Source organism: Exophiala xenobiotica (genome assembly GCF_000835505.1).
Source record: "Exophiala xenobiotica strain CBS 118157 unplaced genomic scaffold supercont1.2, whole genome shotgun sequence".
Lineage (NCBI taxonomy): Eukaryota > Fungi > Ascomycota > Eurotiomycetes > Chaetothyriales > Herpotrichiellaceae > Exophiala > Exophiala xenobiotica.
In genome coordinates, this window is record NW_013562493.1 from 1693983 (window position 1) to 1718670 (window position 24688).

The following is a 24688-nucleotide window of genomic DNA, read 5'->3' on the forward strand; positions in this document are numbered from 1 at the left end:
TAAGCGGCCGCCTGCATCCGAAGTTGAGGAACACCTGTCAATCTAGATCTCGTGCCTGCCACTAGGCCGATGAGGCTTTTCCTATGATGCTCGACAGTGGCGGGAATCGGGTGTATGAGACCCTCCGCTGTGACAGCCCTGCAGACAGAACAAGTGCTACCAGCGACATACCCTTGCAAGCCAAAATTCGCTTACTATGGGTGATTCATCTCAAAGACCTACAATATCTCACTCCAGCAACTTAGACCCTAAAAGCAAAGCCGGCCGATGAATTTCGCTGGACCGTACCCTGTTATATGATATTGATATTGATAATAAAAGGACTGGCGAAATGCAAATTATTCTTTGACTTTGACAACGACCTTGCCAAAATGACCACCACTATACAAATACTGGAATGCTTCTTTCGTTTGCTCGAACGAGAACGTCCGGTCCACGACTGGCTTGATCTTATGGGCACCGTAGAACTGTAGCATCTCCTCGAATCTGTCCTTCGGACCATTCAGAATGCCTTTCAACGTAACGGTCCTCCTTAAGGCTAGGACATTAGCATTGACGCGGTCACCTGGTTCGTCCTCTTTGCCCGACAGGTAGCCGATACAGTTGATGAGACCGCCAAACGCTATACAGTCGAATGATTTGCGCAAGGTTTTGGCACCACCAGCCTCGAGAATGATGTCGACTCCTTTGTCATGGGTGATCTTCATGACAGTGTCTTGCCAGTCGGGATCGGTACGGTAGTTGATGGTGTGCGTTGCGCCTAAGGACTTGGCTCGCTCGAGTTTGGCGTCTGAGGAAGATGTTATGATAGCTGTTTATTGCAGGCCAGTCAGTCTCCAAGCAATTGTTGCCGCGCTGACAAGGTGGCAGCACTCACTTTCTGCACCTGCAGCATGTCCGATTTGCAAGCCAGCAATCGCCACGCCTCCGGTCCCTTGCAACAGAATTGTTTCCCCCTTCCCGCCAGGCGAACCCATGGGTCTAGTGCCGTTGATAGACATCCAAGCTGTGACTGCAGCAATGGGTAGTGTACTGGCCTCTTCGTCACTAAGATAATCTGGAGTTTTGACTAGGCCAGTGACTGGAAAGACTCGGTATGTCTGCAGGACACCGTCGAGAGGTAAGCCGAGCCCAGACGTCATTTCTTTAGGTGTAATTTGTCCAGTGAGATGTGTTTGGTTGAATGTTGACAGGACGCGGTCACCGATATGCCATGGACTGGGGTTCGTGCCTTCGCCGATTTCGACTACGACGCCGCACATATCTGAGCACGGGACGATGGATGAAGCTTCGCCAACCGACTTATGGTGCTTATAGGTCCCCATAGCCACTATCGCGAACAACTGTGTCTCAGCCCAGAGCTCGGAGGGTGTAAAGGGGAATATTTGTTTGCCAGACTCACCTTCAGTATCACGGTAGTTCAGCGAGACCGTATATATCTCGACGAGCACTTCATCCTTGCCTGGCTTTGGCATTGGCCCCCGGGACCTGGTCAGGTTCTCAAGCCCATCTTGTGATGCTTGCCATTTCTGGACTTCGCCAGGTAGAGTCATTCTGCCACAGGTGAGGAACCAAGGGGGAGTTAGAAATGAAGGATGGCACGTTCGCAACTTTTGCAAAAGGAATTGGATGTTCAAATCGATCAGACGGTACCTACTAGGTGCCTGCATTCCCATACCACCGGTTCTCGGCCTGGAAAATGTTGGCCGGGTAACTTCGCCGACGCCAGAAAACACGATGCCAATACACCGTTGATCTGGAATCTCTGTCCGAGTGGCTTTGTGGGGGTCTCGACACTGACGCTGTTCCTGACATGTCTCTTGAGGACTTGGCCGAGTCCAGGCTAATTTCGATGACATAAGCACCGGTCTGTAAAATTATTTCTCCGGGTATTTTCTCAACTAGTACTAACACGGCTTAGCGTTCCTTGGGAACGAGGGGCATGATGCTTGTGCATTTTCTTTTTGTTCCGGGCCACCCAGCGGGCCACCGAGTCCCGAGTCCCCTGCATATCAACCTCATATCAGCCTCTTTTTCGCCTCTTCTACTGTGTATGTACGAGATTATCAAGATACTTGACGATGAAGCAAAATGAGCAAATTAATCATACTTCTCATACAGTTTCTAGCCTTTTATGCGCTTTGACCGGTTGGCCAACTCTTCGCGAGTAATGCCGAGACGCCTAGGCGCGTCGAGTCCTTCCAAAACTTTACATTCATCCGATCCGTTCCTGACTTCTCCATGCCCGAGGTGGATTACTTTTTCTCCCTCACACCATCCTTTGGTCCTCGTTTTCGCATTCTCGCTGCTTCTCCTCGTGACCTTTTGTTCAGTTCGACCGTCTGTTGCTGACCAATTTCCTTTCCCTTTCTAATCTCCAGTAGCCATCTGGTCCTTCGCAGCCGTCTTGACTGTTGTCTTCCCACCAGTCCAGCCTCCCAACCTACAGCGACTTCAACTATCAACATCCACCTAGCTCTCAAATCCATCCTAGCACCAGACTACTTGCCACACCACAGGAGCTGGTTCTCCTGCTCTGTGCCGTCCAGCGAGATGCTGCCTCCCGTCCCCCGACTCGAAGACTACGGGGTCTCTCCAGACAGAGGCTTCCTCCCTCCCGAAAACCCGCTACAATGTCTTCCCCATCCTGTCTACGACCGCTGGGAGCGGATCATGAACAACTTTCAATCCCTACTACTCTCCAAGAGACTCCGAACTGTGATCGACAGACTGCCAATCATGCCAGCAGCCCATCTCGAGACCGAACCCGAGTGGCGAAGAGCATACAGTATTCTTACATTTATGGCGCATGGGTACATCTGGGGCGGCGACAAGCCCTCTGAAAGATTGCCTCCTTCGATAACATATCCACTTCTCCAGGTATCAGATCACCTGGAGTTACCCCCGGTCGCCACTTATGCCGGGTTGTGCTTGTGGAACTTCAAACCCATCTTCTTGTCCGAACCTCTCGTCCTCGATAACCTCTCTACCCTCACCACATTTACCGGTTCGCTGGACGAACAATGGTTCTATCTAGTCAGCGTGGCTATGGAAGCAAAAGGTGGGCCTTCCATACCCATCATGCTCCAGGCAATTCAAGCTGCAAGAGATGATGATGCGCAAACCGTGACAAAGAGCCTTCAGTCCTTTGCCCAAACGCTGGACGAGCTTGGCACTTTGTTGGTGAGGATGTACGAGAATTGTGATCCACACGTCTTCTATAACCGGATAAGACCGTTCTTGGCTGGCAGTAAGAACATGAAGGATGCAGGCTTACCACACGGCGTCTTCTACGATGACGGAAGCCGTAATCGCTCGACGTGGCGGCAATATGGAGGTGGTTCGAATGCACAGAGCAGTATGATCCAGTTCTTTGACATCGTCCTCGGTGTCGAGCACAGACCGACAGGGTCGAAGAAAGACGAAACATCCGAATCGGAAGCCGAGCCAGGAGCTGCGCCGAAGCCTCGACACAATTTTATTCACGAAATGAGACAGTATATGCCTGGACCACATCGGAGGTTCTTGCAAGCTGTTGAAAGTGTTTCGAATATTCGAGATTATGTCCAACTCAACAAGTCCAACCTAGAGCTGTGCGTTGCATACGACGCTTGTTTGGCGATGCTAAGGACCCTGCGGGACAAACACATCCAGATGGTGTCCAGATACATTATTGTGAAGAGCCGAGAGTCTCGCAGTCTGAGCAGAACAAGAAGAGAAAGTAGTTCAGACCACGCTCCCATGACGAGAGGGAAAGGAATCGCTTCCATTCGCTATGACCAGTCCAGTGCTGGCGAACAAGCTCAAAAGAAGAAGAAAATGCGTGGCACGGGAGGAACGGCTCTCATACCCTTCTTGAAACAAGCTAGAGACGAGACTGGCGAACCTGCCATTGATGAGTGGGCTAGGAAGCTCCTTACGGGTGGCCGGCGGACGGCTGCGGATGCCGAAATTGCATATGAAAGCAGACTTACAGCTGCTGACTTGGATGCAGACGAACCCCAGATCGTTGGTTTGGCTGGTGCCTGGAGTATGGAAGATGCAGGCGGTGGTCTTTGTGCTTACTAGACCTGTAGCGCATTATATCTTTTACTTCGGAAGGCTTACTGCTTTGGTCTTTCAACCGGGTGGATATGCTAGACCAGACAACGCTCAACTCCTACCACAATGCATCTACAGACATCAAAGACATACGAACGAGGACCTCTCCTGGAAGCTGGTGACTTGTATTCGGACGAAAGTCCTTCCGTGCGCTAAAGCTGACAAGCTTAGTCCAACTCAGTTTCTAAGTTCTCATGTACTTCCCGGCGAACGATGACCCGGCGAGGTGCTCTCAAACGTCTTCGACAAGGCTGCCGTGGAGCTGGAGCCGAAGTACATTGGGAGCCGCCAGCTGTTCAAAGCGGACTGATCATGAAAAACGGAGGAGACTACTGTGGCTATACAGCAGTTTGTGATGTCCTCATGGCAGCAGACCAGCCTCAAATCCGAACCAGATCGCGACTGTGACTTCATCAAAATCTCGAGTACGTTGAAGGACGGCCCGTCGTCTGGCTCGGAAACGCCGACCCTGGCGAGAGCCCTTTGCTGAAGAGGATGTCAGGTGAGACTCACTGGTAAAATTCCCGAGATTCGGGGCGGCTCTGGAGGAGGTAATTGTGTCTATGGCAACGTGGGCGTTCAGTGTGCGCAAAAGACTCCTAGCATTTCGAAGTGGACTACGGACATTTGGCATTCAGAAGGAAATGAGGGTGGTGCTGTACCAGATCGCCCTCAAGCTGACACCGTACTTCTCTTCGACACCGATGTGAAAATGAGGCGAGCAGAAAGATGGTACGGACAATTCATTTCAATCGCTCATAGGTCTCTGGAATCCTATCGACGGAGATTACTGATGCTATCTCGACTCTGGATGGCTACATCACTTTGCAGGATTGACTTCCCTCGTTCTCTACGGTCAATATGACTCGGAATAAAAAGCGTTGCACGATCAATCTATTCGACAATCATCAGAGCTTCATTCACTTCACTTCACCTCCCACTCGTTTGTTCTACTAAAGGGGCTGGGCTAGGTCCGGCAATATCAACAACTGCCAACCTATCACCCCAAACGCATGAAAGAGTTTTCTACCGCTCAAGAAGAAGTGAAGAATCACCTCTGTCTTTCCGCATTTCAATTTCTCGCTTCATCTTCTTCTCATCTCTCATATAACCTTATCACTTCCAATGCCTCCTGTCCACGGGTTTCCCTCAGTGTCTTGAATACGTTGGTGTACGGATCTTTTTCATCATCTCCTGGTCGCAGTTGACTGGCTACAGGCTTGTTGCGTCCGTCTGCTGCTCTGAAAATGGAAACTCCAACAGGAAAGAAGCGTCGCCGTGAAGACACGGGTGAACTCAACCATGCATTCAACCCTGACTCGTCCTCTCCTCTAGGTCCAAGACAAGCCCTCACTACCTCATCTTCGAGTGTCATGGATGGTCCCTTCACCACTCCTGATGACCTGATCGACCCCTCGCTTTTCAATTCGAGCCCCTACCAATATGTCAGCGAGATGACAGACACGAATGCCTTCGGAGGTGGCACGGGTGGTCTTCAAGAGTTTGACTCTTCTGTCTTGGAAGATCCGTTCGGTGCCTTTGACAGTGCTGGTCCGTCAGATTTCGTCAGCTTGATGAAGTCTGCTTCTGGCAACAATGCAACTAAGATGGGCATTCACAACAGTACTTTCGATAACAGCTTGCTTCCTCAAGTCAGTCAAGCCACGACCCAACCAGAACCCCTGGCTTCTAGCCTCCAAAAAACTGGTCCTACCTCATCTACCTCACGACCACCTGTCGTTACAAGTGAGGGCCTTATTCTGGACGATTGGCCTGAAGACCACATGAACCATGAGGACTTCATCAAGGACTGCTTCAGTGTGCCATTCACCGATCCAGACGAACCTGCCAACAAGGTCACCCAGTCTGGGCCCCCTTCTTCAAAGAAAAACTCTGCACAACCCAGGGGAAAGACAAGCAAGGAAGGAGAGAAGAGCTTCAACGGTAGCAATCCTGAACAACGATCCACCTCTACTGTCAAGACTCCAAAGAACAAGCCTGTGGGTAACATTGGCCGAGCTCCTGCATCTGCGCCTACGCGAACCAAGAACCCTACTAGCACCAATTGGTATGGGCTCGGCTTCCCTCCTACCTCAGGTTCAGCCCAGCGTCGTCCATTTACCAATGTCTCCCCAAAGTCTACACCAATGCGTGGGCCATCAGGTTCAGCAAGAAATACCTTGTCCAACCCGACACAGAGAAAACCGTCCATGAACACAATACCGCTGGACTATACCTTGAACAATAACGGGGTGAGTCCACCTCCAGCCAAACGAGCAAGGTCCAATACGACAAACGGAAATGACCTCCTCACCAACTTCAACGCTCATCAGGACAACCAACATGACGCGACAGATGATTTGCTTTCCGGCTTCCGGGCTTACCTCGAAGAGAAAGCTGCTAACCCACCAAACATAGACCAACTGGTTGCCAACATCCAGACTCAACAAGAACGCCGACCTCCGCGCGTAGTCGGAGTGGGTGTTGTGTACCCGTTGTCAACCTACTTTTCGGACCCTGCCAACTACGCAAACTTCAAGTGGCTTGGTCGCAAGTATGGCGACCCTGACCCACCTCCATCACTGATCCGTCAACAGACTGGCTATGACTTCCCTATCCCCAGTGTCAGCGGCATCCTGTACCCGATGGCGCAGGCACATGAGATGATGGAGAAGCGGAGAGCGAGAGCCACGGCAATGGGAATGGGAATGGACTATCAGTTCAATGGTCAGATGGGCGTGAATAACTTCGATCAGTCTTTCGGTCCGGGCCCAGTCAACAACCACAATCAGTTTCACGACCAGGGGTTCAACCCAAATGCAGGATACTTACACCCGCAGATGCAGGCTCAGACTCACGGGCATGTCCCCCCACAAATGCGGTATCCAGGACGAACTCCACCACTACAGCCTTCGCCAATGACTCCGGGTACTCCACACACTGGTATGGGATTTCCAAATTCATTCAGCGGACGGCAGGTGACTCCAACACCCTCCCAACGTCGCCCTTCTCTCATGAGACAGTGTGCAACCATATCTCCTATTCAAGCACCGGTTGAGGATCTCGGCCAATATCAAGGACCGCGCCCGTCTCTGCCAAACATGACCGCTGCCCCTAGCACCAATACCATGAATGGCATAGGTCAATATCTTCCAAACGAGCAGACCAACCCGATCCCCCCGCCCCAGACTCCGGCCAATGGCCCATACCAGGTTCATGCAGGATCTCCCCCAGGTTCAACTTCCAGTCAATATTCTACCGGCAACACTCCTCCAGCTCGGCCTGGTAAGGACCTCCCAAATCTCAGCACAACACCTACCGGTCTAATTCCAAACGTCAATCCTTTCGACAATCTCGAAACAAACACCAACCCGAGCATGGGCATGAACAACCTCGAGTCTCCCTCGAAAGAGACCTCAAATCAACTCGAAGCCAATACTGAAGCCGCCTTGCTTGCAGTGGGCGCAGATGTCATAGACTTTGCTCCTGCAGCCACCAACAACAACCCCGTGCCTTCCAACGCCGACGCTGCCACGACAAGTGCCCCCGCCACCACAACTGCCACCACTACCCCACCCCGTTCCATCAGCGGCTATGACGGCGCGAATTCCGGCACTGATCGACATACGAAGGTGACCACGAACATGAACGTTACCGATACAGATGAAGGCCATGGCCTCTTCAACTTCAACCCCTTCCCCTTCGACGGCGAGGGCGAAGACGGAATCGACCTCGACGGCTGGAGTTCAGATGGTCTTTTGTTCGACGAAGGACGCCCTTTCAATGCCGGAGATTGGGGATTTGATGTCTGATCGTTGACCTTCCTTGCCAACCTCTCGCTCGATGCTTGCTCCCCGCTCTTTTTGTCTAGGCGTGGCTTGGATGAGTGGCGGTGTGTTTTTGCATTGGGATTCGTGCGTCGGCTGTCTGCGACTAAACGATCAGCAAAAGGGGAGACATGGACCTGAGAAAAATGAACCATGCAACGACTTGTGGATCGCAATCGGGATGGTGCTTGACATCGAGGGCGCAACTGAATTGACTTGGGTTTCGCGTTGGTATGCATGCTTGAACAGTGCCTGCAGCATCGCATTGGACACATGGGAAGGCGAGATGGCTGGCGTTGGAGCTCAGAGCTGAGGTGATTGGGTTTCCTTTTTCTTGTTTCTTGTTTGTTTTCTTTTTTATGTCAATTCACAAAACAAGTAAATGAGTGTGGCATCTCAACGAGGATTGAGAGCGGCATACTAGTTACTAGTTAGTACTGCCCGAGCACAGATCGTGTGCCCTGCTATACCGTGCTTGCAAAGACTGAATAACCAAAAGACAATTGAACATGATCAGACTTCCACTGAAGAGATTGGCACGCGTTAAACAGAACTCGTTCATGACATGTACGATAGTACTCTAGCCTTTGCCATCCTCCGAATCTGACCCCCTTTCCACCTCCCCGATGTGCTTATTGTCTCCGTCAATCCCATTGTCTATCCGACACGCAACAAGAGCCTCATTAGAGCCATTTAATGCGAGGTCACGATCCATAGAGACTCAAATCCAACCCCATCCCCTTTGCTACCTTCCGTTCCATCCACCTCCTCTTGAACTCTTCGCGTGCCAGCTCCCTCGTCTTCCTGCTCCAGACATCCGCGCCGACCCGGCCTCTCACGAACCCTTCCTGCAACGCCAGTATAGCAGCTTCAATCCCCCTCTCCTCGCATGCCGCGTCGTATAGCTGCCGCGCCACTACGGTCGGCGGGACGAGCATTTCGTCGACGTGCGGAATGTCGTTCTGACTTGCGCGCTGGCGGGCCGAGGATATTACACTGTCGGACTTGGAGAGCGACGTGGAAAGAAGAGACAGGTTCGAGGTCAGAGTGGAGTGGAGCGTTTGGAGGTTGGATAGTTCGGAGCCAAGGCTGTGCAGGGTGGACTGGAGGGCGGCGTTCTGGGACTGGAGAGCGGGCAGCGCGGATGTTGATTGGCTGATTTGGTTGTGTAGTGAGGACGTGATTTGGTGCGAGAGGTGTGACAGGAGGGCTTCTTTCTCAGGGTTGACCGGGATTGGGGGAGCAGGGATGTTCGTGTTCGAGGGGTGCGAAAATGTCGACGTAGGACCAGGAAGGGAGATATCGAAGGGGGAGTCCATCAGGTCGGGTGCAGAGGCAGGTTTAGATTTCGATGGGGTCTGTCGAGGGTAGTATTGCGGGTGTGATTGTTGAGGCGCCGGCTGTTGGCTGGGCGGGTAGTGTTGAGGAGGGTACTGAGGTTGGCCTTGTTGATGGGGTATCTGGCGATACTGGTCGGGTTGAGATCTTGTGTCATAACCTTGGCCCGGTTGTGGGCTCATCGGACCGGGGGGCTGCTGGGGAGGATAGTGCTGGCCGTCTCCTGGTCTGGAAGGCTGAGGTTGATATTGAGGTTGCTGTTGCTGTTGCTGCTGTGAAAGCATGGATTTTCTGAGACTGCTAGTTCGTTGAGGCATGAAGTTCATGCCGCCAGCTGACCTAGGATCATCACCATTTCCATATGGCTGCTGCTGATGTAGTGGACCTGGACTTGGTGGATGTGGCGGTAGCGGCGGAGGAGCGTTATATCGGCTCAGCGGCTGACCTGGACTTCCTGATGGCGGACTCGACACGCCTTGTGATGGTTGCTTCGGAGGAGGTGGCGGAGGTCCTTGATGCGGTGGTGGTGTACTCGACATCGGCATAGTCAGAGGATGCGGTTGGATTTCCCTTGGTAAAGGCGGGACGGGTGGTGGTGTTGGTTGAGACGGTCTTTGTTGTGGTTGACCCCTGGCTACAACGGGTGGTTCTTTTGCAAAGACATCAGAAAGTATGGATAGGAAATCGACGATGTTGGATCTCTGTCGTGCCTTCCATTAGAACGCTGTGCTCGAGCCCAGGGATCCAACTTACCTCCCAAGCTTCCCTCCAATGTGCCAGGTATGGATGATATACCTTTCCATCTCCACTCACATGTTGTCCCGGACGGATCATCATGTCCTCTGTTGGTGTGACATACCATATCGGCGGCTCATATGGGTATGTATGTGGCACCCATAGCGAAATCGGAAACCGATAGATGTTCCCTCGAAAGTTGACCGGGATTGTTCCTCTGAAATGTACTAGCAGCGCTGAGGCTCCATTCTCGAACGCTAGTTATGCTGTCAATCACCCCAGCCTACTCTTTATATCCTACCAACTCACTGAAAACATCTGTTCGAGGTGCAAACCCAGGGTTGCGGGCGAGCACATGGGCAAGGTCGGAGTAGGTTCGATTTGGATCTCGGTATTCCTGCGCCAGTCAGCGCAAACGCACGCAAAATTTGCAACAGGGGGTTTTACACGCTTCAAGACATCATACAGCCAGTTCAAAGTCTTTTGCGGCACACCGGCCATTTGTCACAGTTGTGATTGTTATACTCGAGGTCTTGCAGGCGCAGTCAAATGTTCAAGGTCATTTCTTATTGGCCAAGACTAAGTGACCTCGTTGCGGTCAAGATATCCCGCCGCTCTAACCTATGCCCTCTACCTAGCGTCGAGGGCGCGCCTACTCGATACCTTAGGTATCTTGGAAATCGCTTAAAGGAACGATGATATGGCAGAACCGGAGATGCTGATCTTCCTGATAGATCCTCACAGGGCGTCACCATCTAAGTCCATGCTACAACTCCGGCCAAACGGCGCTAGTTGGGGAATACTATGGCGGCGCACGTAGCGTCGTTCCTTGTCCGACGAGAACAAAAGAGCACATTGATTGCGCGAAAGTACACTGCAAAGGGGCTTTGCGTGTCAGTCGACCAACCACAACCAGGTTGTGGGCGGGTGTTGCAGTTTTGGTCAAATGAAAGACTTTCTCTCGTATGCACTTGAGTCGCCTGTAGCGGCTGAGTCGACCATTAGGACAACAGGGCTGAATCCGAGTCGCACAGCCCACCATCGATTCGACATGCAACCCCCACGGAGCCTGAGCTGATTGCTGACTGGACATCTATCACACGATCTTATCCTCAGATGAAGCCTTCGTCTGGTCTTCTCAAGCGCAAAGGATTGACCTTGGAACACTTCCTCTTGCACAGTGATCGGGTACGCGGCAGCAAAACAAACTTGACTGGTTGTGCAATCTGCTTTTTGAAACCATGGCAGAGCATCAGGCTGAGGAGTATGTTCAAGGCTCTGAACGAACCTTGCATCGGTGTACTAACAAGTCAAAGCCCGAACAGCATCTTCGCAGCGGTGGTTGAGACTTACCATGCATCACTATTACCCTCGGAAAGAAAAGAGCTCCGGAAATTCCCATCGAAGGAGGCCATGCTCCAGTCTTTGACCGACTTATGTTGGACACACAAAGAGACCAGCCGCCTTGGTCGCTGTTCCGCCAAAATCGCAAAGTTCTCCAACGCTTTCGCACCGTACTTCGATATCATCAATATCTTTGTTCAGGTGAAGCCCGAATACATGGGTATCGTGTGGGGCTCTCTGCGATTATTATTTCAGGTTCGATTTTCACTGTTGTCTCTGCGCCTATGCACACTCATCGCAATCTGCAGCTTGGGGCAAACCACGTTACATTTCTGGAAAAGCTGACAGACTTATTCGAAACGCTGTCCTTGTCGTTACCTCGCTATCAACAGCATTACGAGTCTTGTATGCGACGCCAGTTCGTATCAATGGACAAGGCTCGCGTGGTCAAATTGATGACTTTCGTCTACGAAGACGTTGTTAATTTTTGCTCTGAGGTTTACAAGATCTTCCGTCCGAGGCCGCAGGGTATAGCCTCTTCCCTCGGTGCGGTGGATCATATGGATGCTGACAGGTGTTGGTAGAAAATGACTTCAAGCGTGCTATGCGTATGATTCGCCACACGGTATGGAGACCATTCGACTCCCGCTTCGAAAGCTTGCAAGACCGCATGCGCAGACATCAAGAACTGTTCGACCGGGAAATGCGAGTGTTTGACCAACAGATATTGATTCAACATTTTGAAGAATTTCAGCAATATGTGAAAGACGGTGAGGAATGTGAGGAGCAGGAACGCGCGAAAGTACAAGCAGCTCAGAAAAAATTGGCAGGTGAGTGGTTTATAACCATCGAAGAATAAAGACTGAATTCCGACCCAGATGCAAGAATTGGCGACCTGAAAAGGTGGATTTGCAACACCGAGTACAAGGACACATTTGAACAAGCTCTTCGTAGGAGGCATCCCGAGAGCTGTAGCTGGATGTTGGCAAATTCTCGCTACGTGGAGTGGCGCGACAATGCTTTCGAAAGGGCCGAGAGCGATCAAGTGACTGAGAACAAGACTTCTTGGAATTCCAGACTTCTCTCTTTGCATGGTAACGCAAAACAAGCAGCTTTACTCGCTTCCAAGCGCTGACTACCTTCAGCAAAACCAGGCTTCGGCAAGACGATTCTCTCTAGTGCCATCATAGAAGACCTGATGGGTCATGCCCAGACAGCACGAACGGGAAACACAGGCTTCGACAGTCTGGCAGTTGCCTTCTTTCATTTCGACCAGACAACACGTATGGGTGGGAGGATTTCAGCTGAAGCGTTCCGGGCTCTCGCCGCACAGCTGATTCACATCCATCGTAACGCAGAAGCAGTCATGGACGCTCTATACATATTATTTGACGAACAAGCTGGTGGTCAGCGACAGGCTTCTGCAAATGAGGTGGAAGCGGTCCTCAAGATCCTTTTGCAACAATGGCCGGCCTTCTTGGTGATTGATGGTGTTGACGAATGCTCGGACAGCACAGATTTTCTCCGAAACTTGTGGGCCATACTCAACGAGTCGGATTGCAAGATCCTCTTGCTTAGCCGGCCAAACCTGGAGTTTCCACACTCCTACCAAACGCATTCTGGGCTCACAGATTCATGGCAAATCCACCTCAACCGGAGCCAGAACACTGAAGCAATACGATCATGTTTGCGATACGACTTGAATGTCTTGACGAGCCTTTCCCTGTTCAGCCGAAATATTGATGACGGATTGGTCGCTGAACTCGCACAAAGGTCGAACGGCATGTTCCTTTGGGCTAAGCTCTTGGTCAACTACCTTGAGTGTCCGGCCTTGACACGACGGGAAAGGATGGTGGTGCTAGAAGATGCTAACCTCCTTGAAGGTCTGGAGACACTTTACAACACTATTCTTAATACCCTGGAAAGGTGCTACGCCAGACAGAAACAAGTTGCTGCCGATCTTTTCAAATGGATGACGTTCTCATTGTATCCTATGGGATCGGAAGAGCTTCATGTGGCTTTAGCCATCGTGCCTGGCGAACCCACTCTCGACCATCATCTATTGGGCAACTGGCCAAGATGCATTCGACAGATTACTTGCGCACTTGTTGATATTGATCCGCAAGGCCAGGTCAATTTCATCCATCTCTCCTTGAAAGAGTTCCTGGAGCGAAGCCCCTTCTGCAACTGGACTTTCTCCCTCCGGAACAAACGACCCATCCATGAAAGAATAGCGAAGAGGTGTCTCTCGTACTTGAAATATGATATTCCAGAGAGGCCCCTCCGACGGCTGGATCGCAGCATATCCCTGGAAACTGGTATCACATCTTGCGGCGTTGAAGCTTGTCTGGAGGAACGGCTCACGCCGGTGGAAAATCGCGCAGTTCTTTTGAAGAAGTACCCTTTCCTCCAATATGCCGCGTTCTGTTGGGCTACTCATCTGGCCAGAACCTTGTCACTTCCAGACATATCCTGGCATGCTCCGAGCTCAAGGGAGCATGATCGACACCTGAAGAGAAACCACTCGAGTGCATTGAGTGAATGGCCAGAGTACCAGATTGAGTTCTCTAGGACAAAACGTCTACGGCATGAGACTGACACTCGGCTGGATTCAACCCTGGATTCAACCTGCGATGAAAAGCTTCCGTGGGACCCTGAACACAACGATGGTGGCATGGCTTCCACGTTCCAAAATTCATCCTCACAGGTATACCGTGAACAAGGAGGGCGGTCTCAACCACGGCAATCTGAACAAGCCATGGAGATAGATTGGACGTCTATCCTGGCCGAGTTTCTTTTGCGCCGTCACTCGGTAACAGCCTGGGTTGAATCCTGCTGGACATTCAATTTTCCGCCAAACCTCTCTCGTCTCGACGGACTATTGCAAGACCTGTGCACCAGACACTCCATCAAGGATTTAGAGGGGCGGGAGATGTGGTGGATCTCAACAGGTGTCCATCAACTGTCCGACGCCCTGAAAGAACTGCCCCGTGAGACACTCCTCCACAACCCCACGTTGATTTGGCAGAAGCATTTCACCATGGCCACGGATCAAGAGTATTGGCCCAATTGGGAACTGGAGCCAGATGAGAGAAATGTTGATGAAAACGAGTCGCTCATTGTACGTGCCGGCTTCCTATCGCGTGGTGACGCCCCGTGCGTCGGATTGGCATCTGCTCTTATTGAACAGACATAGATTCCCCTTACAACTCAACAATGGCTAGTTTACAACAGTTCGTCGGGATGTACTAAATCTAGGTCTTAGGTACCTAGGTACATGCTATAGAAAGTACCATCTCGAAGCTGGAGAGTCAGTCGGATGCCACGATGCCAAAAGCGGCGGCAGCGACCGTGAAACCTGGGGAAGTTTCTTAGGAACTCACGCTCCTCTGCAACTCATGAGGACACGTACTGCACACGGTGAATTCCCGAAGGACGCCTCATGTTGTCCGCTGGCATAGTCTGATAGGGTTGACCTTGCAATTGTTGTGCAATGAAGGAAGCATGGTCGCTCTGCTAACAAAGGCAGGATCACCCTTCCTGGATTCACCTCATTCTCTAGGCCAGTCAGGAACATGCAGACGAAGACGACAAGGATTGACAACTTCCTCCGTGTCCGTTGTCACTATTCCTATCTCAAGCGACGGTTGGATTAGCCAGAGCAGTATCGATGCATGGTTTTCCATTCGATGAGTACGCGATGTCGGAAGGATAGGTAAGGCCAGATATCGCCGCCGCCATACTATCGGGCTGGTCCGATCCACGATGATAACACGTCAGTTTAACAACGATATATCCCAAGAAGCCTCCATTCTCGGTCGATCTTCCTACAATGCCACAGATCCAGCCGTATGGATCACACTGATCTCCGAGTCCGAAGCCCGAACTCGCGCACAAGCTTTGATCACACAGTACCAATCACTCCCTCCCTCCAAGCTTCCACAACTCTACGGCATACCCTTCTCTGTCAAAGATTCAATCGACATCTCCAACCTCCCAACGACCCCTCGCATGTCCTTCCTTCACCTACAATCCCAGTACCACCGCGTTCGCAATCAACCGCCTTCTCACCGCCGGGGCCATTCTCATTGGCAAAACGAACCTAGACCAATTCGCTACAGGCACAACAGGTCTGCGCTCACCACACGGCATTCCTCGCTGCGTGTACGACCCCACGTACATATGCGGTGGCAGCTCGTCGGGCTCCGCCGTCAGCGTGGCGGCCAACCTTGTCAGTTTCGCTATATCCACCGACACGGGTGGATCAACACGTGTTCCCGCGTCCCTCAACGGGCTCGTCGGGCTGAAACCAACACTCGGTACGGTGAGTACGACAGGCCTGTTCCCTGCGTGCAATAACATTGACTGCGTGTGCGTCATGAGCAAAACCATAGACGATGCAGAGACGGTGTACGAGGCCATCCGGGCCTTCGATGAGACCGATATCTTCTCACGGCGCGACCTTCCCACTTGGGACCATCCATGGCGTGATCCCGTGCGCTTTGCAATCCCGCCCAACGAGCAGCTGGCGCATCTATCCCCTGCGTACGCGGCGCTTTTTGGACAGTTTGTCACCGGACTAAACAGTGATTCGGCGAGTTGGTGCGTACAAACCGAACAGGATAAGTTTGACTACACGCCGTTCGCCCATGCGACGCAAATACTATATGATTCCTCGATCGTCGCGCAGCGCTTACTCGCGTTCCAGCCAAACATCTCGACTCACGGCCTCGACGCGTTACACCCGGCCATACGTGCGACGTTCCAGGAGGCTTTGGATCGAAAATTCACCGCCACGCTGGCGTACGAGGATATTTTCCAGCTCGCCCAGTGCAAGAGGCAATCCGAGAGGGCCTTCCGCGAGGATATGGACGTGTTGATCGTGCCGAGTACGCCGGCACATTTTACGATTGCAGAGGTCCAGGAGGAGCCGATGGTGCGGAATAAGGCGATGGGACGATTTACAAATTTTGTGAACTTGCTGGATCTGGCGGCGGTCAGTGTGCCTGTCGGATGGTGGACGGGGGAGAATGGGAATGAGTTGTCCTTTGGTGTGACGATAATTGGGCAGGCTGGACGGGATACAGAGTTGACGGAGCTGGCGAGACGGGTGATGGGAATGGAGAAGGTCAGAGTCTGAAGAGATGGATTGGTGGCGTATAGATTAGGTAGCGAGACGAGGTAATGAGAAACGCCACTCACGGCCACTGTAGCGGCAGTTTGTGGACGGAAGGATCTTGAGGTGTTGTTGGATAAGGTGGAGGGTATCGCTATTGAGTCTAACGAGTATTTGTTTCGACGGATACCTAAAGAAGAGAACAGAAGGAAAGGAAAGGATTGCCTCGGGCTTACATGCTGATGCCTTTGAATCCTTGATCGAGTAGCCTTCTTCAAATTCTTCTGCACGGCGTCCGTCCTTCTCGGTCAACGAGCTTCCTTCATACCACAGTATCCAACACGAACCCCTTCTTTTCACTTCCTCTCCCACTGCCGTCTTCATTGTTGTGGACATGCTCCTCCCTCGCTTCTGCACCAGCAATGCCCTCAGTATCCAGTCCATCGATCAAGTACAGCTTTCCAAAATCCTCGTCGTCTGTCTTGACAGGAACCGGCGAGATGGCGGTCAATCCGGCGTAAATCAGCGCGGAAAAAGTGACAACGAGGACATAATTCCACGAGTACAAATTGAGTATGCCCTTATTCGTGATCTTGACGCCCATAGTCTGTACCATGCCGGGCAACAAGGGCGCCAGCGCGACGAACCAAGAGACGAAAGCCCGCCAATTGAAGCCGTGAGTGTACCAATAAATGCCGCTGACGCGCGGCTTGAACAGATGCGAGATGTTGATGCCGTAGCCGCGTCGGACCCAGAAGTAATCGGTCATCATGACGCCCGTCGTGGCACCCAGAAATAAAGTATATGCGCCCATGAAGGCCAGGAAAGTCGTGGCTTTGGCCTCGATCTCCCAGGGACAAATGGCGAACCCAATCACCGCACAGATGAACTGTCCACGGCGGATGTTGATGTACTTGGGGAACAGGCCGGTGAGGTCGTTGGCGAAAGGGATCGAATTGCCCGTGACGTTGGTCATGATGTTGAAAAACACAAAGAGTGCTCCCGCGAAGAACTTGCCGCCTCGGGCTTCGAAGTTGTTGATCGTCACCAGCGGGTTCCATTGGATCCCGCCGTAGACGACGGAACTCGCCACAGCCATCGTGCAGCCTAGGAGCTCGGTGAGTGTGACGAACACGGGGAGCGCGAAGAGCTGGGTCATCCAGGCGGCCCGGTCGCTTTTCGAGTGGCGAGAAATATCCATGATGTTGACCGCGAACGTCGCGTTGCCGGAGATGGCGGCGTTGACGCAGATGCCGAACAAATACCCAACCGACATGCCGTTCGTAGGGAGGCTCGGTTTCTTCCAGATATGCGCGGGCCATCCTCCAGCTGCGGTGATGGACCAGGTGAACAGCGCGGTCCAGTACAGCGGGACCATGATGCTCTTGACGACGAAGAGGAAACGCAGGGTTTTGATGGGCAGGTACAGAAATGGCAGTGACAGAAGCCAGAAGATGACGAAACACAGAAGCTGTTGGGCCGTGATGTTTGCGGACGCTGGAAACGCATCGACTTGCCAGTGCTGGAAGGATGGCCACATGGCCGTGACGCACGCCTGTACGGCTTGGCCGGCGAGGCTGGTCTGAATGCCATAGTAGATCAAGCAGGGGACTGCGCGGACAATCATCGCCCACTTGGATCCCCAGAGCCCGAACGAGGCTCGCACGGTGCCGGGAAAGTTGGTGCCCAGCTTGCTTCCCAAGTAGCCTGAAGCGGCGCATGGGATGGAGACGATGATGTTGCCGAGCAAGCAGGCGACCACGCACAGTCCTGGATTGAGGCCGAGAGAGAATGCCGAGCTGGAGACTTGTAGCTGAGCGGCGTTGAATCCCTCGGCGATCCAGAACAGTCCCATCTGGTACCATTCGTATGTGCGGTCTTTGCGCTTGATGGGATCCATGTCTTCATTGGTGTAGGCGGCAGCATCTGGGTCGTCGATGGCGAAGGACCCTGCATGAGGTTTGAGGACGACATATTCTTGCCAGATATGCTTGAAGTCCATGTTTGGCAGACACACAGGTAAGGCAATATTGTCCAAATGGTCAGGATGTTGCTCTCGATTTTGGGCTTCAAGTGGATGGGAGTATCAAAAGTCCACGAAACACCACACATGGCGGTGTTTACGTTTCCCTTTTATGTTCATGCTGGCCTTAACAGACGAGGGCATATCATGGGTTGTCACCCCTTGGTATCATAGTATAGCATGTCGGAATGTCTCCGATGATATGTTGGCGTCCATATCCCTGCGAACCGAGGGATATTCTGATTGGACACATCCCAACATGCAGATAGGAGATTGGTATGGACTGTCCGTACAAGGCAGGCAAGATAGGAACTTGCGATACTAGATAAGATGCTGGTTCAACAGTTCGGTACGGAGGTACGTACTCGTAGATGATGGGCGAATCTTACCACACTACAGTCCTGCAGAGCGCTTTTCTCCTTCGTTGATCGCTTCCCAAAGAAGAGAGTCGTCAACGACATACTGGTCCAATGACAGCCGCAGGTATGGGGAAGAAGACAAGCCCGGCATACGAGTATGAGACACAATGCTCTTTTGTTGCTGTACAGTATTATAGGAGATTATTTCTCGGGAGGCCAGGCGGGCGAACAAATCCTTGAAAGCCACTGACAATAGCAGTACTTGCTCTATCAAAAACAGAAGAAGCGTCAACAGACGTGTTCAACCTTGCTTGAACAGCTTGCCCCAGCCCTCAATACCATTTGTATCAACTCCGGCTATCCTGCACATATCCCACAGCACCGTAGCCACCGTATCTAGGACAATGACTCCCGACTTCTGCTCCCAACCGTCCACCAATTGTGCTGCCTTGAGTCCAGTACAAAACACGGTAACCGCAGATATCCTATGCTCTGTTCCCACAAGCTCCCAGAACCCTTCGTCCAGCGTCTTCTCCGAGATGTAGCCAAAGCTCTTGTTATCCGACTTTCCCAGGTGCTTTTCCACGGTACAGTCGACCCCAATACTACGGTAATTCCGGGTGATGGCCTCCTGAACGTCATTCGTGTACGGCGTGAGCAGTCCCATCTCATTGATGCCCATATGCGAAATGAGCCTGTTCAGCCCAAGGACCGAGGTCGTCGCAGGTATACCCGTGGCAACTGTGATTTCGTTGCACAATTTCTCGTCGGCTTCGAAGCCGAGCCATCCTGAGGACGTCCCGCTCCAGCCGATCACATCAACCTTGGCGTCTGCGAGGAGCTCGGCGGCTTGCAGAATAGCACTATTGTCAAATTGTGCCAGACCAGCGTTGTCGAGCGCAATCTTCAGTACTCGGAAGCGTGAGAGGTGGACTGAAACACCGGGTATTTGAGAGACGATCTGTTGCGTAAGGGGTTCGAGCGCCGTGTTGGAGGACGGTGTTATCATGCCGAAGCGGAGGCTCCTTGGATTCAAAGTGGCTGTAGTGATCATGATGGCGCGAGTTGTAGCAACGTAGGAGTACGGATGTCCGATGGTCTTAACGTGGACCTTCAAAGAGGCTTCTTGAACTGTAAAGGTGTCAACATGAACTGACCGGCCTCAGCAGGCGCGGCCTTCCTTGTGAGCATTGATCTATTCATTCCTTAGCGATCAGTCACCGGAAGGAAGCATATCGAGAGTGAGGTATGACCCGCGGCGACAGCATGGACGGAGATAGGCGCGTGAAGAAATCTTTGGATGTCGTCGGGCTGTCCCTATCGAGCTGGGCCAGCCCGAGTGTATTGCCTACGATAACTTCTCTCGGCCTGTTCAATTTTCCTGGCGGTGAGATGGAATTCGTGGTATATTCATCAGGATGATGTCTTTGGAGCGAGGTCTGTAGGAAATATCGACCGGTTGGTCACGAAGGGAAGAAACAGAAAAGATCTGTTAGAAATGAGCAGGAAAGCGTCTGTATTATGGTAAAAGCGGCGCCCACTTATTGTTCGAGCAGCACTATGGCAAAGACTGGTTCTATCCCTCTCGCAGGAAATTGATGCTAGAAGATGTTTTCAATTCATTATGATTCAATTCTTGGGGTATCATCTAACGTTATGGAGCTGCGTCCACTCTAAGAAAAATGGGTTGCGCGTCCGAGCAGTGCCAGACTTGCCAAATGTTAAGGCACAGCTTACTTCTGAGCAGCAGCCTGTTTGTCCAAGTCAAGCTCGACACCACGCTGCCTCGTCTTTCCCTCGTCATGGACATCGGCATATCTCTGTTGCTCGGCACGATCGCCAGTCAAGGCAGCGGCGGCACCGCCAACGGCACCTTGAACTCGATCGCTAACACCCTTTCCAAGGTCACTCAATTGACCCTTGGCTTCCTGGCTCTGACCCTGAAGATTCTGTTCGCGGCCTTGTTGTTTGAGGTCGGCACTGCCGACGAGGTTGCCGACGGTTTCCTTGGCGCTGCCCACGGTCTGATCCCATTGACCTTGCGTGCGCTGGCTGTTGTCTTTGGCTGGAGCACCGGACGAACTGATGGTGAAAGGGCCAGCTTTGGCGGCGGTGTGAGAGAGGTCAGACTCGGCCTCGCCCTTGGTCTTGTACTGGTCTGCTTTGGCCTGGTCACCGGCACTGCCCGTCACAGCGGCGATGCCAGAGTTGATGTAGCCGGTGGCAGTGTCCATCACCGACTGAAGGCTGGAGGTGTTGTCGTTGGAAGACATAATGATGGGTGGTTGTTGTTGTGGATGTAATTGGATTTGATGGATCTTGTTGGTGATTTGGGATTGTGAGATTCGGATTGATGAGGTGGTAATTGGTAAGGGAGGATGATCAAGCGGTATTTATAGAGGACGATTGAAAGGGTTTGTTGATAGTGAAGCTGAAGCCTGGCCACGCATCACCCACAGCAAAGTGAGAAGAAGAAGATGATGTCATGGCAGCCACACCGAGGCTGGAATGTTCTCTAGGCGCTTTTAGGCTTCCTCACTGGCCCTCCAGGCTCCTAATAGGTCCTTTTGGGCTCCTTTGGTGGGGAAGCACAACCCATTCCCTGCCCCCGTCACGCCCCTAAGCGTCTTTCAGATCTGAATCGAATCGCCAATCGACGTCATCGCCTTCCACAAGATGCCACCCCAAAAAATGCCACCATGGCCACATGATTGAGACGCGCAAGCCCGAATGAAAGCTTCCATCATGTGAAAGTCTGGCCGCCGCCGGTCCAGGATTCACCGAAGATCTCGTGGCCACTCTGGCTCGACGATTGGCACATGCTGTTGTCACTCGGCCACATCGAGGAGGCACATCATTGCCGATCTTCAGGTACTCGCGCGCAACAACCAGGATTCGGGACAAGGGATGCCTTGCCAGCGGAAAAGCGTTGCCGTGATCGTAGCGGAAGACTTCGAACGGCGCACTTTGTTTCGATATCAGCCGACCAAGATGCCATTCTTTCAGGACAATTTCTCCATAGACTTGTAGCAATATATGCTGGTAACCGAGCAGAGTGTGATGTGCATCTCAGAACCTGATCTTTGGACCAACAAACACCAACAGAAAGGCAAAAATCCACATGCCAAATATCATGGCATATAATTTCATCCTTCCTAGCCAACCCTCCCCTTCACTCATTCGCGTCAAGAAGGCCAGATTCTTGCTGGCCGCTTCCATCGAGGTGACACTGGCGTCCAACCCTTCCAATGCTCGTCCAAGGATTCCTTTGTCCTGTTGCAGAGAAAATTGCATGGCCTGCGCTTGCTGCTTCAACTGAACCGCAAGATTGACCATCGACGACGAGATGTCTTCCTGCGCCCGAGACGAATCCAATAAGGACCGCTCCGTAGATTGTATGTTCGAGAACCCCGTCGTCTGCGCCTCCGATTTCGTGGCCGACTCTGGCTGTTCTTTCCCTCTTCGCCGCACCGTAGACGAAGCAAACAGTGCCTCTCGCTCATCTTTTTGTATTTTCTGCCTTCCTGATGCCGGTTCTTCTTCCACGTGTACAACTGGCTTTCCTTCTCGTAGCATGTCGTCCTGCCTGGCCTGGTCTCCCTGCTCACCACGACCACGGGCCTGCTCTTGGAGCAGATCAAATAGAGTCTCGCCCTCCTCATCATCTGCCACAGGCGCCTTCCAGGACTCAGTATCCATCAGTTCGACCTCGCTCCCAATCTCTTCAATTCGGCTCTTCAGTCTCTTTATGATGGCTCTTTTCTCCGCTAAGTCCTTGATAGCTTCTGATTTCGTTCGCTGGACTCTTAATGCTTGCGCCTTCCGCTCCAGCTGTAACAGCAGAGTCCGCGCTCCTTCTACGTTATGCAGCCATTTCGTGCGGTGGTAGGGCAGCGGAGACCAGAGTTCGGCTTGAATCTGTCTTTGTAGAGGCGTCAACTCGGCGGAGCCGTGAGAGTACGGCGAAGGAATGAGAAGGATCAGATGCTGGAAGCGAAGGAGGGTTCGGTGCAGGTTGAGGTAGCTGGTTTCATGTTGGAATCGCCGCGTCTGCTGGCTGTTGGTGAACGCATTCTCCGGTTTCGAGCCTGCGCCAAATGTTAAGTTGACGGGACGGAGCGCAGAAGTCAGTGACATGTCGTGGTCGTCTGTTGGACTCGAGAGAGTCCAAAGACTGACTGGCTGAAGTTGATGCAGCGCAAGGACGGGTCTTGAATCTTGTGAATACTTGGTGCGCAGTACCTCCCTGCATGACCTTCGTGTCCTGGACTCGCGAGGCGATATTTCCCCGGACTTTGGCGACTCAAACGAAGTGCCACCTGCTCGGACGTCACGTGGCATTGCTGCCGCTTTAAACCCTACATGCTGCTACTCACCGAGTGACCAAGTCACCCATTCACCTTCTTCTCGTCTCTGCCCATCCGTGCCATCTTTCTGCTCATCTATCTACTTACCCTGAAGAGGACAAATTACATTCATAGTCGTAGTCTTGCGCCGCAACTACTTCACTCTTCATCAAACTCACCCAACTTCTCCGGAATCAATGTGACGATTTCAAGATTCTCGTCGTCGGGCGAGAATTGATATTCCAACGTTCCGTACTTGTTTCCCTCGCCTAGGAACTTCTTCTGTTTGGGCTTTTCTTCCGTGGGTTTGATCTTTTTGCGAAGCAGTTTTGGTCGCCAGTACCACCCACTCATGAAAACAACGACGCCATCGTCCTATTCTTAAGATCAGAATCCTTGCATCGAGAGAGCATGGCATGGATATTTGGTCGCGTCGACCACTTACATTTTGGTGGAGCTTCCACACCTCCTCCTTCTGGCTTCTCCACCAGCCGACCTCCGGTGCGATTTTGCCGATGCTGGCAAGGTCGACATCCACTCCAAATGAGACTGAAATTTCCTTGGACATCAGGAGAGCCACAGCACGCTCTTTAGCAGTATAGGTTTTGGTAACCACAAAGATGCCCTTCTTCTTGGTCGTTTCGTATCGCTGCAAAATCATCTCGGCATTGGTTATGAACCAGTTCTTCGCTTTGGTGGAGCTCAGGGGATCAATTTGATGGTGCATTACTTCGCCTTTGGTGACAAGAATTCCGCCAGTGTCTTCTTTGTGATCATAGCCGACCTTGAAACCCACTCTCGCAGGGGTATTCGGGACGCTGGCGGGGGGAGATCAGCCTAGAAAGATTCCTTAGAAAGACCTTGGGAGACTTACTTAACTTGAACGTCGACCTTGATCGGGAATTTGACTATACACTCCGACACCATGGCTCCCCAAATGTCCTTTCCAGGATCGGGACTGACTTTTACAGTGCCAGCCGGTTTCCAGCCATCCCGCACGACTTCATCAGGGTTTTCCAAGTCCACGATGATCTGCCAATCTCCATTGTGGTCAAAATAGCCGCACACTCCCGGCTTCAGCTTCTTAGCGGACACGGGCTTGTAGAGCGCAAAGCCCTCTGGAGCCGCTATAAATCGCTCCAGATACAACACGTCGTACCTTTCGTTGTATGCCATCAAGCTGCTCCCGTTTCTTGGAAGCCCGGTTGATTATCAGTTCTTGCGAGACAATGGTCGTACGCGGACAGGACTACGCGAGAAACTTCAGCAGAATAGAAAGAAAGGCTTGAATAGTGCTTATCAATGCCGGATTCGCCGAGTAGGAGCTGATAAAACACCTGCCAATGCGTTCTAGGGAAACATGGTGAGGCTGATTTGTACAGCATCTGGCATAACGGCTGCACTCGGATAATGTCGGTCCTAACAGAAACCCCTCTCCCAGGATATGAGAGCTGAGGATTCTGTCGGGGCCCGCCTTACGGGACACGAGCACCGCGTCA

At 52.1% G+C, this 24688-nt stretch overlaps 11 protein-coding genes across 13 annotated transcripts; 4 read left to right on the forward strand and 7 right to left on the reverse strand.

Annotated features, from left to right (window-relative positions):
• Positions 1–198: 198 nt before the first annotated feature.
• On the reverse strand, positions 199–2071 carry PV05_02822. 2 transcript variants are annotated; one of them, XM_013463421.1, is made up of 3 exons: positions 1403–2071; positions 878–1330; positions 199–811 (listed from the first exon to the last, which is right to left on the reverse strand). In XM_013463421.1, the coding sequence occupies exons 1-3, from the start codon at positions 1857–1859 to the stop codon at positions 339–341; spliced, it is 1383 nt and encodes a 460-aa protein (XP_013318875.1). In that variant the 5' UTR covers positions 1860–2071; the 3' UTR covers positions 199–338. The 2 variants fall into 2 exon arrangements, with proteins under 2 accessions (XP_013318875.1, XP_013318874.1); XM_013463420.1 differs by having other exon boundaries at positions 199–1330.
• A 482-nt stretch (positions 2072–2553) lies between these two features.
• PV05_02823 (uncharacterized protein) lies at positions 2554–4068 on the forward strand (the record flags this gene model as incomplete). The annotated part of the gene is made up of 1 exon (XM_013463422.1): positions 2554–4068. The coding sequence occupies one exon, from the start codon at positions 2554–2556 to the stop codon at positions 4066–4068; it is 1515 nt and encodes a 504-aa protein (XP_013318876.1).
• Positions 4069–5348: 1280 nt separating this feature from the next.
• PV05_02824 (uncharacterized protein) lies at positions 5349–7913 on the forward strand (the record flags this gene model as incomplete). The annotated part of the gene is made up of 1 exon (XM_013463423.1): positions 5349–7913. One exon carries the CDS (start codon positions 5349–5351, stop codon positions 7911–7913), a length of 2565 nt encoding a protein of 854 aa, XP_013318877.1.
• Positions 7914–8463: 550 nt separating this feature from the next.
• On the reverse strand, positions 8464–10531 carry PV05_02825. 2 transcript variants are annotated; one of them, XM_013463425.1, is made up of 4 exons: positions 10449–10531; positions 10311–10398; positions 10020–10258; positions 8464–9967 (listed from the first exon to the last, which is right to left on the reverse strand). In XM_013463425.1, the coding sequence occupies exons 1-4, from the start codon at positions 10500–10502 to the stop codon at positions 8633–8635; spliced, it is 1716 nt and encodes a 571-aa protein (XP_013318879.1). In that variant the 5' UTR covers positions 10503–10531; the 3' UTR covers positions 8464–8632. The 2 variants fall into 2 exon arrangements, with proteins under 2 accessions (XP_013318879.1, XP_013318878.1); XM_013463424.1 differs by having other exon boundaries at positions 10020–10398.
• A 906-nt stretch (positions 10532–11437) lies between these two features.
• Positions 11438–14541, forward strand: PV05_02826 (uncharacterized protein; the record flags this gene model as incomplete). Its single annotated transcript, XM_013463426.1, has 4 exons — positions 11438–11873; positions 11930–12175; positions 12224–12439; positions 12491–14541. 4 exons carry the CDS (start codon positions 11438–11440, stop codon positions 14539–14541), a joined length of 2949 nt encoding a protein of 982 aa, XP_013318880.1.
• Positions 14542–15110: 569 nt separating this feature from the next.
• Positions 15111–16485, forward strand: PV05_02827 (allophanate hydrolase; the record flags this gene model as incomplete). The annotated part of the gene is made up of 2 exons (XM_013463427.1): positions 15111–15358; positions 15384–16485. 2 exons carry the CDS (start codon positions 15111–15113, stop codon positions 16483–16485), a joined length of 1350 nt encoding a protein of 449 aa, XP_013318881.1.
• A 298-nt stretch (positions 16486–16783) lies between these two features.
• Positions 16784–18463, reverse strand: PV05_02828 (uncharacterized protein; the record flags this gene model as incomplete). Its single annotated transcript, XM_013463428.1, has 1 exon — positions 16784–18463. The coding sequence occupies one exon, from the start codon at positions 18461–18463 to the stop codon at positions 16784–16786; it is 1680 nt and encodes a 559-aa protein (XP_013318882.1).
• A 549-nt stretch (positions 18464–19012) lies between these two features.
• PV05_02829 (uncharacterized protein) lies at positions 19013–20308 on the reverse strand. The gene has a single exon (XM_013463429.1). The coding sequence runs from the start codon at positions 19895–19897 to the stop codon at positions 19145–19147; it is 753 nt and encodes a 250-aa protein (XP_013318883.1). The 5' UTR covers positions 19898–20308; the 3' UTR covers positions 19013–19144.
• A 268-nt stretch (positions 20309–20576) lies between these two features.
• On the reverse strand, positions 20577–21116 carry PV05_02830 (uncharacterized protein; the record flags this gene model as incomplete). Its single annotated transcript, XM_013463430.1, has 1 exon — positions 20577–21116. The coding sequence occupies one exon, from the start codon at positions 21114–21116 to the stop codon at positions 20577–20579; it is 540 nt and encodes a 179-aa protein (XP_013318884.1).
• A 796-nt stretch (positions 21117–21912) lies between these two features.
• PV05_02831 (uncharacterized protein) lies at positions 21913–22980 on the reverse strand (the record flags this gene model as incomplete). The annotated part of the gene is made up of 1 exon (XM_013463431.1): positions 21913–22980. The coding sequence occupies one exon, from the start codon at positions 22978–22980 to the stop codon at positions 21913–21915; it is 1068 nt and encodes a 355-aa protein (XP_013318885.1).
• Positions 22981–23348: 368 nt separating this feature from the next.
• Positions 23349–24365, reverse strand: PV05_02832 (uncharacterized protein; the record flags this gene model as incomplete). Its single annotated transcript, XM_013463432.1, has 3 exons — positions 23349–23564; positions 23635–24007; positions 24064–24365. 3 exons carry the CDS (start codon positions 24363–24365, stop codon positions 23349–23351), a joined length of 891 nt encoding a protein of 296 aa, XP_013318886.1.
• Between the last annotated feature and the right edge of the window lie 323 nt (positions 24366–24688).

Bases quoted from the DNA above. Each gene is read 5' to 3' on its own strand.
- PV05_02822 (XM_013463421.1), bottom strand. From the start codon at position 1,859: ATGTCATCGAAATTAGCCTGGACTCGGCCAAGTCCTCAAGAGACATGT. The intron at 1,331-1,402 runs GTGAGTCTGGCA...TGTTCGCGATAG, and splicing joins GAACTACCGTGATACTGAAG to TGGCTATGGGGACCTATAAG. The intron at 812-877 runs GTGAGTGCTGCC...TGCAATAAACAG, and splicing joins ACATGCTGCAGGTGCAGAAA to CTATCATAACATCTTCCTCA.
- PV05_02829 (XM_013463429.1), bottom strand. From the start codon at position 19,897: ATGATCACTACAGCCACTTTGAATCCAAGGAGCCTCCGCTTCGGCATG.
- PV05_02825 (XM_013463425.1), bottom strand. From the start codon at position 10,502: ATGGCCGGTGTGCCGCAAAAGACTTTGAACTGGCTGTATGATGTCTTG. The intron at 10,259-10,310 runs GTGAGTTGGTAG...CAGCATAACTAG, and splicing joins ACCTCGAACAGATGTTTTCA to CGTTCGAGAATGGAGCCTCA. The intron at 9,968-10,019 runs GTAAGTTGGATC...AAGGCACGACAG, and splicing joins ATTGGAGGGAAGCTTGGGAG to AGATCCAACATCGTCGATTT.